General features: G+C 33.3%; 1 protein-coding gene across 1 annotated transcript in view; it reads right to left on the bottom strand.

Annotated features, from left to right (window-relative positions):
• ZFC3H1 (zinc finger C3H1-type containing) overlaps positions 1-15,816 on the bottom strand; it is a 52,969-nt gene that overhangs the window by 26,010 nt on the left and 11,143 nt on the right. The window contains exons 3-11 of the mRNA XM_063075947.1: positions 11,762-11,826; positions 8,435-8,633; positions 7,951-8,174; positions 5,648-5,771; positions 4,187-4,284; positions 2,553-2,762; positions 2,190-2,354; positions 1,078-1,215; positions 361-482 (exon numbers count right to left, since the gene is read on the bottom strand). Coding sequence (XP_062932017.1) covers positions 361-482; positions 1,078-1,215; positions 2,190-2,354; positions 2,553-2,762; positions 4,187-4,284; positions 5,648-5,771; positions 7,951-8,174; positions 8,435-8,633; positions 11,762-11,826 — 1,345 coding nt within the window. The remainder of the gene's footprint in view (positions 1-360; positions 483-1,077; positions 1,216-2,189; positions 2,355-2,552; positions 2,763-4,186; positions 4,285-5,647; positions 5,772-7,950; positions 8,175-8,434; positions 8,634-11,761; positions 11,827-15,816) is intronic.

The following is a 15,816-nucleotide window of genomic DNA, read 5'->3' as shown; positions in this document are numbered from 1 at the left end:
TTAAAAATGTATTCTATTTCATAAAATAAAGTAAAAATACTAATCACATTGACTAATCAATAGCAATGATGATAACCAACATGCATGACACACGTTGGCATTCAAAGTTGATAGTGTAGTTCTTCTCTTTGAGTGATTTTATCTTTTTCTAAGCTGATTGTATCTCAGTGCATCATTGTATTCAAGTATATGGATGATCATCTGGCTCCCCCTTCTGTGGGAGTTATAAAAACATTAACTGTGCATCTAGGATAAAATCATCATCACGTATTTCCCAGTGCCAATAAATTTTATACAGGCTAAGAGAAGTTTTGAAAACAGCAAATACCTTTAAAGCTAATAACATAAAATGTCACTTACTTGGCAATCTCTTCCTTTAATAATCTATACTCAATCTTCTTTTCTTCAGGCAAAGCTTCAGGTGTTCGCAAAGGATCGTTTTCTTTTTCAGATTTTGGAGGTATTTTCGGTTTTGAAGCTTGCTAAAAAACAGTAGAATTCATCCAGATCAACAGCTTTCAAATATTCCACACTTAAGATTTATATTTTACATTGCAACATAGTGTATACTAATATATTTAGAAATAACTGAATATCTTCATTATTTTCTATTACTTTTTATTAAAACAATGCTAATTGCTAACAACCAAATTAATTGTATAATCCACCAAGTAGTCAAGACCTACAGCTTGAAAATCACTGAACTAAATCATATCTAAACAACTGTTGTAACAGCAAAAAGGAAAAAGTTGTACTTAGATAACATACTTTAATAAAAACTATTTTCTGGTAACATAACACAATTCTAAAACAACAATGAATTTCCTTAGTACACCCATTTTACTATTCTGAAAAAGGGATTAGTTAATTGAAAACACAAGGGGACTTTTAACAGTAAAATCTATCCAAATTTATAAATGCTTCATTATATAAAATCCTAATAGCACAAATACTTAAAATATTTCCACAAATCAATGTATTAAAAATCTGTAACTCTAAGGTCTAATTTTCAGAAAAAAAAAAAAAACTTTAACAATTGTCCACAGATCTCTTTTCACCTGTCATTATTGCACTTACCTCAGCAGTTCGTCTTGCTTCTTTAATCATGGTCTCTAATCCACCAAAAACACTATTTGTTGACTTGGAAGCCTCTGCATCAGATTCACTATCATCTGAATCATTTAGTGTTACAACCACTGATTTATGCTTTGGAAGCTACAAAGATAATGCATTTGTTACTCTTAATGACAAAAGTATGTATATTATTTTCTTGGCTCTACCACAATTAGGTGTGTGGCTTTGGACAAGTCATTTAACTTCTTTGAATTTCAATCCACAAAAATAATGGGATTTAAGTAAACAGTCTATGGCTCCTTGTGTTTATATTACATAATAGTGTCCCACTCCACCATTGCTGGTCATATGCCAAAAACATAAAATATTCTATATTCTTAAAAGTCTTTCTAGACATTACTATGATCACCTTCCTCATTAGGTTTCATTTTCTCTAACTTTCTATAAAGAACTATAATGCCATCTAAATGAACTCTTCCAAAACCAAAGAAAAATTATTTTAATAATTCTATATAATAACTAACAAAACTGTAGTTTTGTGGTTACATATAGAGGGTAAGTGGCCAAAGCTGACTGACCTAACAGAGGCAAGACTTCAACTTGGCTTTGCTCCATTTATTTTACTTTGAAGCTATTAGAAAACAAGGTAGAAAGAAACTGTCATTTCAAACTCCTTAATAAACAGCAATAAACATCATTAAAAAATTCTTCCATTACAGTATAGAGACTAGCTGGAAAACATGAGCAAAGCATAAAAAAAGATGTGAAAAATAAAAAAAAAAACAGTTTGCTAAAACTGACTCCAGAAAAAATACAAAATCTGAATAGGCCCACTTCTATAGGAAAAAAGCTAAGGAAATAGCAGAGGAAAGAATACCACTCTGATAAGAATAATACTTCCCCAAACACACTATCACCAAACTCTACCAGTTTTTAAGTGAAGATGCTGCTCTCATTTCATCATTAAAAAATAAAAAATAGATAAAATTTGTATTTATATATGAATAATGTGTGTATATAAATAAACTATGTGATAGGGAACAGGTAAGCAAAATTTCATACAAATTTCTCACAAGCTGTTTGTATAAAAGCAGTATTAAATTTTTTGTTTTTACCGAGATCACAGTTCGTGGAAGACGAGGTCCTCTGTGAAACTTTGGATTCTGTATCCTAGGCTGAGATACTGTATTAATACTGACTATTGATAGATTGCTTCTTGGCACAGGCTGTGAATTGTTCAGAAGTGGAGGTGAAGGTGGGTCACTATTACTGGACGTTTCCTAAACAAGGAAGAGACAAAAATGAAGCATTTCTAAATAAAAAGAAATTTCTGTCGTCTTCAAAAGTCTTAAGCAATTTAGTATTAGACTTATCCCTATTTTGCTGAAAAGCCCAATGAATCCCAAGTAATCAGAAAAAAGGACTACCCTAAAACTAAGCTCAACAGCACCACCTAGAGGTTCAGACATCTAAATTACCTCTGGCTTAAAAGCTCTTTTATTTGCTAGAGATTTAAGTAGTTCTTCCCGAAGCAGCATTTCTTCCTCCTCTTCCTCATCTGCAAAAGGTGGTTTTGGAGGCTGTTCTGGATCTTCAGGTGGAAGAGGTGGCAAAGGTGGTAGAGGAGGTAGAGGTTCAAGAGAAACACACAAGCCTTCCACATAAGGCTGACTCAAAGGTGGCAGAGACTATTTTTTAAAAAGAAATAATTTCAATGCAAATTTTATCAACTCCAAATGTTTATCTCTGGAGCAATATATTTATATATTAGAAAACAGATATTTATGTATCTATTTATAAATGAGAAAATAGTAAACTTTAGGTTATTATTTCAGCTGTAAGTAGTGAAGTAAATATACTGTAAATCTCAAATAACCCAGAATTCAATGTTCAACCATGAAAAAGTGTTTTTTTGCAATCTAGAAAAATCAACAATATTTGAAACATTTATAAATGTCAAGGTAATTATATAAACTTCTCTGTTCCCATTCTTGTCTCCATTTAGCATTCTAGAAGACATAGAAATCAAATTATACAGGGGTTTCCCTCCAGATGACTACCTGAAAACAAGTAAAAATACTGAAACCAAAACCACGTAATATTTAAGTAAAAAAAAAAAAATTAGGAACCAAAAGTATTTTGGGAATAATAGTTTAGAGTATCTTAATTAAGTGTCAAGAAGAATCACCACCGTTCACTCTCTTAAATCCTTATAAAATGGCTTCTTAGGAGATTATGTTAAAGTAATTTTAGACAAATCCCTGAGTTTGGATATGTTTTTGCTCCAAATGCCTTCCAGTATTTCTCTTCACATTTGGCTTATTCATTTTCCATTTCCCAAAAGAAAATATTTCAAGAAAGAAAAAAATATCGTTTTCCTCCTTCACACTGCTCTGCTCTAATAGACCCCCTCACCACAAGCTGGAAGACACCAGACGTCTACCTAGGAAATGTGAAATGAAAAAGTTCCCTCTTACCTATTGAGAGATAAGATACTCAGTTTGATCTCTAGGTCCTCTCCATCTAGAAATAACTCCAAAACTTTTACTTTGTGATTCCCACACTTCTTTTCCTTTCTTTTTTTTTTTTTTAAATGGGGGATTGGTAGTTCTTTTAAGAGGAAGATGGAGGAAAAAATTAACTTCCACAGGCAATGCTTTTCTTTTGTTGGGATTTTCAAGTTAAAAACAGAGCAGAAAGGAAAGAATTAATTTTTGGAAGCATCCTAGTGCACTTAAACCCCAATTCCCCAAAAAAGATAATCCAAAAAAGGAGATACTTTTTATCCTGCTTTGGGAAACATTTTCTGAGTAGCTACTGACTGAGAAGCACAGAGAAGAGAAAACATGCCAGGCACTAAAAAAAAGTCAACATAAAATTAAAAACTAGCTATGAAAAAAATTCTACCAAATGGATAGCTTGACAGCAAATCAACATCAACTGTTTATTCAATATTATTTCATAGCTATTAATTCTGGTAAGCAATTCTGATTTCTTAATCTCTCTTCAAACGTAACCATTCATTAATTACAAACCAGTTTTTCAAAACAAATTAGAAAAGATACAAGACAATACAATACTTTTCTTAGAAATCTTAACAATTCTGACTTACAGAAACCTGAGGTGGTGGAGGCAAAGAAATAGATGTTGCTGGAGAAAAATACCCCAATGAACATTCAGAGAAGAAGGGTGGTTGCATCGGTGAAGGAGCTACAAAAAATTTTTTTGGTAGGAGTTTAAATAATAGAAATACTTCAACAGGAATACATTAAATTGATCTTCAGAACATTTTACTTCTTAAAAATATAAATATCTGTAGTTAATATGGCAAGAAGTTAAAATTTCACAAAGCTGAATGGAGACTATGTTCTCTGTATAATATTTTACAAAATTATTTCAGAGGATCATAAAATTATTTTATAGAAATACAGAGTATTAATAATATTGTCAATACTTGGAAATTATAATCAAGACCTGAAAATAAGAAAGTTAAAGACTGACCAAAGAAGAGTTAAATTATGAAATCAAAACGTAATAAAATCTGAGATTATCAAACAGCACCCTAAAACCATAACCTGAAAATGAGCACTTTTGGTAAACATTACCCAAACATATGTATTTTGCTTTGTCTCTAGTCTAGACACACCAAAACAAGATTCCAGTTTTGATTTGGTCTCACAATATGACCACAAGTAGAATTACACTAATTATACGGTCTTTCAAGTGCAGTCATGTGCTACAGAACAGTGTTTCAGCCAACATCAGACTGCATATAAAACAGTGGTTCCATAAGATTATAAGGGAGCTGGAGGTGTGTAGTAGGCTATATGATTCAGGTTTGTGCAAGTACACACTCTACGATGTTCGCACAACAATGAAATAGCCTAACACCACATTTCTCTGAATGTATCACTGTCATTAGTGATACATGATTGTACTCCAGTTCCTGGAATGCCAAGACTGAGGCAGATAACAGAATGCCTTATGTATTTTAAATTAGTGAGAAAATAGGTCTCTCACAGCCAATAACCCTTGAATATCAACAAAAACCCTTAAACATAAGGGTTACATTCTAGACTATGCAGCCTAAAGTAGGCAAAGCCCTGACCAGTTCTAACCAGCCTTTCCTGAGATACCACTAGTATTACTTTCCATCTCCAAATTCCCACAAAGTCAGATCACTGGAAGGAGGGAGAAAGCCAAAAAGCAAAAAAGATCTTTCTTTTTTGAGTGAAGCAGAATATAAAGATCAAGAGTTTGTTGCTGTTTTTTAAAGAGCAGTATTCCCATCTTTCCCACAATCTTCACTTTTTAAATCAAACAGTTAACAGAATTTAAACAATGCTCTCTTATGTAAAGTCTATCAAAAAAGAAACACTTGCAAATAAAGCTTAATATTATACATTTGAGGTTTGCTCTCTGTTTATAACACCAAACAATGTCTGTAGTTGTACAATCCATCAGTAAATTTCACTTTCCATTACATGTTTCTTTCAAGGTTTTGGATAGCTTAATGACCATTTCTCTATTTAATAACAGTGAATACACAAATGTTTCAAGATTTGGCTCATACCTGGAGAACTGGTTTCACTGTCTGTATCCATAGCAACTTCTTCATAGTTATCATATTGATAAATGCCTCCTCCACTATCAGTAGGTTGCTTTTCTAAGGATCGCCTCAGGTCAGGATCTGAAGACTAAGTACACGACATGTTTTTTTTTAGTTTCAAAGCATTTTCTGTCTTAGGCTATTCTCAGGCTACAATCACAAAAGAACTGATAGTTTTCTTCTAAGGAACAGTATCAAAAATCACGGTGATTCAGTTAGACCTGTTTATCACATCTGATTTGGGAAATTCAGTTTACATGACAGCTACACTGCAGTTAACATTTTACAACTCCATCACCAGACAGAAAATGGAATCTCACAAGTAACCTATTTATACAGATGAAATCCCCCATAGTTCACTGAGCCACTAAATAATTAGCTATTCCTCTATAAAATGACACTGAGCTCTTGAATACTTATGGCTTCTGTATGATTACACAACTAGAGGAATAAATGCATATTTTATGTCACCGAGACTACTTGTATTTAGAATATTTCAAAATAATCCAATAACATTTTAATTATGAATAAATTAATGATACTTGAAAACTATAAACTCTTGGTTCATGTGTTTCTGTACTGCATGTTGTTTCCCTTTTTACTTCTTACAATGTTTTACTCACATAGACAGTTTATAACAAACTAAAAACTAGCAAAACCTATCCAGATGGAGATAAAAGAGTAATGTGCAAATAATACATTACTTATCTCTAGAAAAAGATTCCATCAAAGTGCTTTTAAATAGTTCAAAGTATGAATATTTATAATATTGCTTGCTTCAGCAAACCTAACTGCTGACTCTCTCCAATTAAAGAACTCTTACTCTTAAGTAGAGAGCTTTCTGAGCATAGGAATCTCCACGTCCTAGCCCTGGAGAACATAATTCAGGAGATTTGAAGCGGGGTCCAGGAAAAGGCAGGTGGTTCTGACCTGCAGCTGGGATTGTGAACCCCTGCTCTAAAAGCTGGTCATTTTGTGAGCACCAGTTACATGGCAGCAGAAACAGTAAGTCTAGTAGACAGTAGCTTATTGTTAGGTGTTCATATAGTTAAGTTATGCACAACCCGTTAGTTTCAGGCCTCTACTTAAAATTATCACATTTTAAAGATAAAGTGATAATTATGCTCAAGGCCCCCCAGAGGTGTGGGTCACCTGCATTTTTTGAGGTTCCCAGTGGATTAAAAAAAAAAAAAAATGAAGACATTCTAAAATAGTATATAAAAAATTGTGGTTTATTTCTTTCAATTGCAATGTACTATATCTTACAATGTCAAATTTTACTATTCACAATATACTCAAGATTTACAAAAAAATATTAATTTTACAGTGCACTACAGTGGTACAGTGGCACAAGTTTAGAATTATATAATGATGACTTTTTACTTTTCATCTTTATCAGTATATATCAGTGACTATATATACCTCTTTTGGAGACAACATCAAAAATACAAAATTGAAACAGTTAATGTGAGGCTTAGGCCAAAGGACTTTCCTTTGTAATCTGCTCTAATATGGACATTCTCCCAAACTGAAAAGTAAATTCAAATAATAACATAATTCACCCGAAAAGAAAAAAAAACTTACTCTTTATTATTCCTCTATTCTTCATTAGTACATTCACAAGTGTATTCTTAAAACTCAAAATTCCAAAAACTCTTGTCACGGATAATAGCACTAGATCAATATTAAATCTCCACTTTACTTCCTGACACCATCCATAAAAGACAATGATTCACTCATTGACTGTCAATGATTTACACATAGTAAATGCTCAATAAATGCTCAGTGGCTAAATACAAAACAGCCACATGCACTAAGGTTATTACTATATCATGATCTAACATTCTTTAAAATAGTCCATAGCAATCAATCGTGACATGATTCTCATTCCACATTACAAAATAATAAAAAACTAATAAAATTCTGCCCCTATACTTAAGACACAGCCATTTTCAGAAAAATTCCTCACCACAGCTTAGGAATACTACTTTCTTCTAAATAGAAAATAATAAAAAACCTAAAAGTAATCTTTGCTAACCATAATTTTAGTCTCTCTTTCATTTCTTCTATTTCTAACACCTGTAGTAATAAAAGATTCACTCCCAATTATAACCTACCTTCCTTTCCCCCAAGAGTTATTTATATAATAAGCTCCATCAAACAAAAGATATTTATAGTTTTTCAGGATTGACTGTATCTATGAAATAAGACTATAAGAGCACTAAAATTTAAGTAATGTTTCGATTTTGCATTTTTGCATTTCTTACTTTACTTCTTGATCTCCTCTTTCCACCAACCAATTTCATAAATCGATTATACTGTTCTTCCTGATTTGAGAGATCTCGAATTTTTCTGATTTCTTCTTCTCTTTTCCTTCTCTCTTCTTCCTCAGCTTGTTTCCGTTGATCCTCTTCTTTCTGTCTTTCCTGTTCTTTTTGTTGTTGTAGTTTCTTCCATGCCTTTGTTTGCTGTTTCCGCAGTGCTTGTTTAGCTTTCAATAAAAAATACAGGAAAATTAGTACCTGTTATAGTTATAATTTTATAGGTGCTAAAAGAAAATAAGAGTTTTAAAAATTATTTTCATTACCACTGAGTCATCTATAAAGTTCCTCCTCTAAGTTCTGTTTATAAAGGATTGTCCTCCATTTTAGGGACATATAATCTCCCAAACTCAAAAAACTTTCTGAATTAAAATCTGTAAACTATACTGATATATAAATTTAATTAAAAGAATCTAACAGAAATGATCACCTGTAGTGCTAACTTTTTTGGTCGAATGTGTTTTTGTACTGGTTTTAACTTTTTGCTGTATGGTTTTCATCTTAGTCAATTTTTCTTTGCTTTCTTTCATCACCTGCTGTTCTTTTTGTTGCCATTTTTTACTGGCTGACTGAAGGGCCAAAAGACGAAGCTGTAATTCAGATAGCTCCTCTTCATCTTCACCAAGTTTCTTTAAAACCAAGAAAAAACAGTTAAAATTTTAAAATTCTATTATTTAACCTTAAATATTTCACCAAGCCAAATCTTTTATAAGAGCAGAATGTAAAGTTAGTTTGGGGCTGGCCAGTTAGTTTAGTTGGTTAGAGTGCACCAAGGTCAAGAGTTTGGATCCCCCTACTCTACAGCCAACAAAAAAAAAAAAAATTAAAGTTACTTTTAAGACAAATATTTAAAAGGCAAATAAAAATAAAATAAGGAAACTAATTTACTTACTACAGCCCAAGATCCTATTTTAATTCCTATAATACAAATAGAATATCAATCTGTGGATACATGTAAAGACATAAAGTTGGAGGGAAAGAGTACAACTGACAGAACAGGATAATGCAAAAAAGGGAAGTTAGTTTAGCATTTAATGGGACTTCTTAAACCTGAAAGAGTAAAAATCTGACAGCAGCAAATGTAAGAAGAAATCAAGAACCCAGGAGAGGTAAAGAAAGAATAAAGTAGTTCTATAATCATATAATTTAGTAGCCTCACTAGTAACATACAGAACAGATACACTGAATGTCAAGATCCAAATTTGCCTACTTTTTTATAGACATTTTTTAATTCTTTAAATTAATGTTAAAGAAAAAAAATCTGTAGATTTGCTTACATTTGAATATTATGTGTTCTAAAGCTACAGATATCTATCTGAATATTAAAATTTCTCGAACACCCAAGATTTCTTCAGGGAAGCTAAAACAGGAATATATGTTAAAAGCAGACATTTGAGAACTTTCTTCCAATTGAAATAACTTCTTAATTTTTTCATTCTATCTTTCTTGAGATAATTTGAAAAATTAAACTATTCTCCACATTTCAGTTAAAATACAAGTGAAAATGTCAGGCTCCCTAAGCAGAAGTTCTTAACTGGAGTCTATGGGTTGGGGGGTGAGAAGGGAGGTGTCCTTTGGCCTCGCTATTCCTGAAGTTAAATGCAAAACTGTATGTTTTTCATTTATGCGTCTGTACCAACAGGGAGGGAAGAGTCTAAGATTCTAAAAGGTTAAGGCCCGCTTACCTAATAACTTGTTCTTATAGGTGAATAAATTATAATTAAACTTTCTCTAAAATCCAATTAAATTATTTCTATTCTTAGGCATAAAGAAAATAGTGGATCCTACCTAATGGTTTCACCTTCATATGAACTACTATAAATCCCTAATTGAAATACCATTATATACTTTAGTACTTCAGTTTAACCAAACCACGATACAGTTACCCTTTTCACTGCTGGGAAATACACGTAAGCAATATATTTAAAAATTATCTTGAGTTAAGAGACAGACTAAATAAATAGAAAATAACATCATCATGATTCTTTTTAATTATAAATCACTTATTTACACATATCAAATTCTATTGCTTGATACTGAAATCCTGTCCGATATGGTATCAGTGAGCCACATGTGGCCATTTAGAACTAAAACTGAATTAAAAAACTTATACCTGAGCCACACTAATCACATTTCAAGTTCATAATAGCCACATGTAGCTCATAGCTACCATATCAGAGAGTGCAGCTATAGAATATTTTCACTACTGTAGAAAATTCTATTAGAAAGTACCAATCTAGAGAGTTTAACTAAAATAAAGCTATCATGACTTTTCCACTGAGACTTAAAACTATCTGATTACTTTTTCAACTACTCCTTTTGGAATGAAAAAATAAGAAACCAAACTCTGATTCTGTCACACAACTTGAAGCAGCTACCTGAACAGCAAAAGCACTGAACTAGGAGTCAGAGAACCTCATTCAACTACTTGCTCTGACATTTAATTCCTATGTAACTTTAGGCAAGTCACTTAATCTCCCCAAATGAATCTTACTTCATCGATAATACATATTTAATGTCAACTTACTTCATAGAGTTATTGTGAGGATATTAAAAAACATGTGTGTCTGTGTCTGTCATACAGTTATGTTACTTAATGACAGAGATACCTTCAGAGAAATGCATCAGGTGATTTCATCATTGTTCAAACATCATACAGGAAACTTACACAAATCTAAATGGTATAGTCTACTACACATCTAGGTAACATGACATACTCTATTGTTCCTATGTGAGTAATGTTACAATGGCTATGTGATTAGATAATAGGAATTTTTCAGCTCCATTATAATCCTTTGGGACCACTGTTATATATACATGTGGTCCATTATTGTTGACCCAAACATTGTTATGCAGCACATGACAGTATTATCATCCCTAAATTCAGTACCATGTATTTTGCCAAAACCTCCTAGGCTCTTTGAATCATTTCAATCTATTCATGAAAACAAACTGAAATCTCAATAGAAGAAACTGCAGCTACTTCAGATCTCTAACTCAATAACAAAAAAAGGCTTTGGTTATTGACTGCCTATTACATATCACGCACAGTGCTTCATGCTTCTACTTTATTCTACTGATGGCTCACAACAACCCAGAGAATAGATGACATTAAACTCATTTTGCAGAAAAGAAAAGAGGCAAGCAAAGGCCAAATAGCTTATACAAGGTCACTCAGCTAATAAGAGTAGGAGCTAGAATTTGATACCAGGTGAAGATCTAACTCCCAAGCTTTCCCACACAGGATAGATAATCCACAAAAAATAGGAAAAGAAAATCTCTGGATCAAAATTGAAATCAGTTTCAAAAAACAAACAGTAGGGTCGGCCCATGGCTCACTTGGGAGAGTGTGGTGCTGATAACACCAAGGCCATGGGTTCAGATCCCTATATAGGGATGGCCAGTTGGTTCACTTCAGGGAGCGTGGTGCTGATAACACCAATTCAAGGGTTAAAATCCCCTTACCGGTTATCTTTAAAAAAAAAAAAAAAAAAAAAAACAACAACAAAAAGAATATCTATGGATATGTATAACACTTCAATTAAGTATAATATGCAGAACCTAATGGAAAGAGACTCCAAGATGTCTTTCCGGAATTTCTTATCTTTGAGGCATATGTCCAAATGTGATTATAGTAATGATGAAAGAAAATGAATAAAAAGCAAGGTAAATAGAATTTCCCTTTCAAAATAACAGACTAAAGCAATCTAAGAATCAGTCTTACAGAGATTTCCAATCTCACAAAGCAGTATCTTACCTTTTCAGATAGAATATCTGAGGTACTGACTCTTCTTGTTAAATTTTGTTCTTTATCTTCTAATCCTTTAAAATAAAATAGCATCTTTTTAATACTCTAAAAGATAGCCACAATCATATAAAATAAAATGCTATATAATATTTAGTAGCAATTATTTTATAGGGTGCCAATAAAGGGCTTCATTTTCTCAATCTCTCAACAAAATTAAGTCCATTCACACATTTTTCCAGAATTCTAGCCTTGGGCCCAGATTTCTGATGAAGTAGTATACAAAACCTTGCATTTATGTATTATCTAATCTATGACAGCTTTACAAATCAACTAATAAAGTTATAGTACATTTACAACAGTATTGAGATAGATACTTTTGTAGTTAAAACAGATGAAGTTAAAAACTCAGAAACCTTTCCTCAAGATGACAACAGAAGTTGCAAAGCTAGGATTTAAAAATAGATCTAAACTCCAAACCTCATGTTTTTTCCATAATACCACAACTGTCAATGTTTCAAACATCCTACTTTGATTGCTCAAATGGGCCTTCTGGTGAAAGAACATGCAACTCCTTCAATAAAGAGAAATAACTATATCAAGCTCCCCAGACTAAGTAAACAGAAGGCAATCAACTAACTTTGAAATAGATGAGTTCTGCTATAAGGCTTTTTTCTGAAAATGTGAATTTATTGCAACATGATTGATATATTAGAACATAATTTGAGCATAACAAATTTCATACCTACTATGCACAATTTATCACAAAGAAACACTAAGAGAATGAAGAAAACTACACCCAAGTGATCCAAGCCATGTAGGAATACACAAACCACACACACTTCAAAAACCTACCAGCTACTGTAATTCATTCAGTCTACATGTTATGAGCCACACCCATCCACATCTGGTGTTACAACTTCCTGTCTGATTTCAGATAACACTCTTTGCACCACTTCATAAAAACTCACAAGCTGCAAACCTTTCACTTCCATAAGCACACCTTAAGTCTTTTTCGATACAAAATGACATACTCATTTTATTTCAAGTGTTTTTTTAAATCCATTTAACATGTAAAGCTGTGCTACCAGTTTTCCTCAATTCTTATCTTTTCTTCATGTTCAAAAACTGACAAAGTTTTTGAGTGCTGTTCCTCTAATCCCATGTTCCCCATACACTCCATGGATTTTACTGCACAATTTTGCAGTGTGGTGATTTTCAAGAATGTGTGTCCCATTATAGCAAAACTGACCAAACTTCTAAGAACACCAAAATAGTAGTAACTACCAGACAAAAATAAACAGAGAGGAAAAAGGACAAAAACAGCCTTCCAATATAAATGTAGAAAGCACTAAATTTTTCTACTACATGAGAAATCTATGAATTTCATTAGGTCATGAGAAATCTATTAGCTGATTAAGATCTCACTTGTCTACAAAAGGTGGCAGCACTTCCCTCTGATGTAGCATAAAAGCAACTATCCATTAACCTAACAGGTACCTCATGAGCACAATGCTACCTTAAAAAACAAGCACAAACCATAAGTTTCAGACAATAAATCTAACTTTACACAAAGATTATATTTGCAGGTTATTGTTTAAGTTGACCAAACGGGTAGACAGGCATTGCCCTATTACTGTCATGGGTCTGTACAATAAAATTACTATTTCAGTTTTTACTCAAAACCTCCAAAATGAAAAATTGATCTTGTACAGCTACACAGTATTTAAAAAATTATTAACTGGAATTCTAAAGTGAGCTGGAGATAGGGTCATCAGCATACAGATGTAATTAAAACCATCACTCAAAGGAGAATGAAACACTGAGGACAAGAAAAATTAAGTTACACAGGAAAAATAATTCTTAAAAAAAAAAAAAAAAAAGGAAAATCAGAGAGTTATAAGATGCTTGTTATCAAATGGCTAGAAGAGAGATCAAATGCCCTCATCACTAAAAAACGATAATGCTAATGAATATGCTAATTACCTTGATTTGATCATCACACATTGTATACATGTACAGATACTCAACTCTGTACGCCACAAAAATATGTACAATCAATACATTTCAATTAAAAAAGAAAAAGGAAGTTATAAGAAAATCCAGATGGGTAGAGTATTACAGAAAACCCACAATTTCAAGGTAAGAAAAACATCACTGAATATAGTAGAGATGTCTCCCCACTATAGCACAGTTCCAACACTACAGCCAGAGTGATCTTTTGAAAATGTAAAACAGATTATGTCAGTCCTTTGCTCAAGACCCTCTAAGAGCTTCCCATTTCACTCAGAATTTTTTTTTAATGTTTTTACAATGTTTATATGATCTGCCTCCACCCACAATCTCTGATCTCTTCTCTTCTCTTCACTCTCTGTAGTAGCATAGGCCTCTTTGTTATTCTCCGAATATGCCAGGCATCCTTCTGCATTAGGGTCATCACTCTAGTTCTGCTATTCTCAAACTTTAGTGTGTATCAGAATCAACAGAAAAGCTCATTAAATACAAGATTACTGGGCCCCATTTCCAGAGCTCACAATTCAGTAGATCTGGGGTAGGCTCTGAGAATTTGCATTTCTACCAAGTTCGCAGGTAATGCAGCACCCCAGGGACCACACTTTGAAAATCACTGCTCTACTTTCTCTTTGCCTAAAAACCTCTTCTTCCAGATACCCATTTGGCTTCAAAATCTTTGTTCAAATATCACATTCAAATTGAGGCCTATCATGACCACCTTTTACTAGCACTGCAACCTATACCCCCTTACCCCTGCCTACTTACCCTGCTATACTTTTTCTCTTTTATAACAGTTAATTTTCTCATCATGTTTACTGTTTCCCCTTCTAAAATGCAAGCCCATGAAGGAATAAATGATTTTCTATTTTGTCTACTTATGTATTTCCAAGAGCCTGGAATAAAGTGCTCAACTAAAAGAATGAAATAAAAAACATCCATTGGGGGCCAGGCCATGGCTCACTTGGTCATGTGGTCAGAGCGTGGTGCTGATAACACCAAGGCCACGGGTTCAGATCCCTACATAGGGATGGCTGGTTAGCTCACGTGGGAGAGTGTGGTGCTGACAACACCAAGTCAAGGGTTAAGATCCCCTTACTGGTCATCCTTTAAAAAATAAAAATAAAAAAAATCCATTGTATTTTGCAACTGGGTCACAGATAACCTAGTCATGAGTGGTTTCAGTATTGCAATGGGGGTAGAAAAGCAGACTGTACTGGGTTAATGAGGGAATGGGAAGTAAAGTAAAGAGCTGGTGCAGAATAGCTTTTCCAGAAACCCGGTTAAAAGGAGAAATACTTGACAGAAGTTAAGGGAGAATACAGGATAAGAAGAAGAAGCTATTTAAGTTTTTGGATGGAAAACTCAAATTCTTACCCCCTAAAGAATAAAACAATAGATGGAGCAAGGTCCCAGAGAAAGTGAGAGAAGTTAAAACCAGGAATATAAAGGCCGGCCCATGGTTCACTTGGGAGAGTGTGATGCTGATAACACCAAGGCCGCGGGTTGGGATTCCTATATAGGGATGGCCAGTTAGCTCACTTGGGTGAGTGTGGTGCTGACAACACCAAGTCAAGGGTTAAGATCCCCTTACCGGTCATCTTTAAAAAAAAAAAAAAAAAAAAAAAGGACCAGGAATATAGGTTAAAACAAAGTAGTCATAAACAAGAAGAGGGTCATCACTTCCTTAGAGTAGAAGAACTGAAGTGAAAATCAATATGGATAACAAGTTTATGGTCAGAAAGTTAAAAATTGTAATTGAGTAAGATCATCTCAAGTAGGAAGTAAGCTCATATGCTGAAAATTATGCATAAGGGTTGAGAAAAAGGCCTGAAAAAAAAAATTATGAAGGTGAAAAGTTACTGAGAGAAATGGAAAAAAAGGGTGACCAATAACAAGTTTGATGGCAGAGTTTTGCTGAGGACTCAGGGGGAATGCACATGCAGAAACACTTGTGTATATAATTCATTAATTTAGATGAAGTTTTGGCGTCTTTGGTTTTCCTCTAATCCTTCTTCCACACTGATGCCAGTTATTTTTTGAAAACATACATCTGA

Source organism: Cynocephalus volans, chromosome 12 (assembly GCF_027409185.1).
Source record: "Cynocephalus volans isolate mCynVol1 chromosome 12, mCynVol1.pri, whole genome shotgun sequence".
Lineage (NCBI taxonomy): Eukaryota > Metazoa > Chordata > Mammalia > Dermoptera > Cynocephalidae > Cynocephalus > Cynocephalus volans.
Note: the sequence above shows the minus strand (reverse complement) of the source record. Positions and strands in the feature narration are given on the sequence as shown.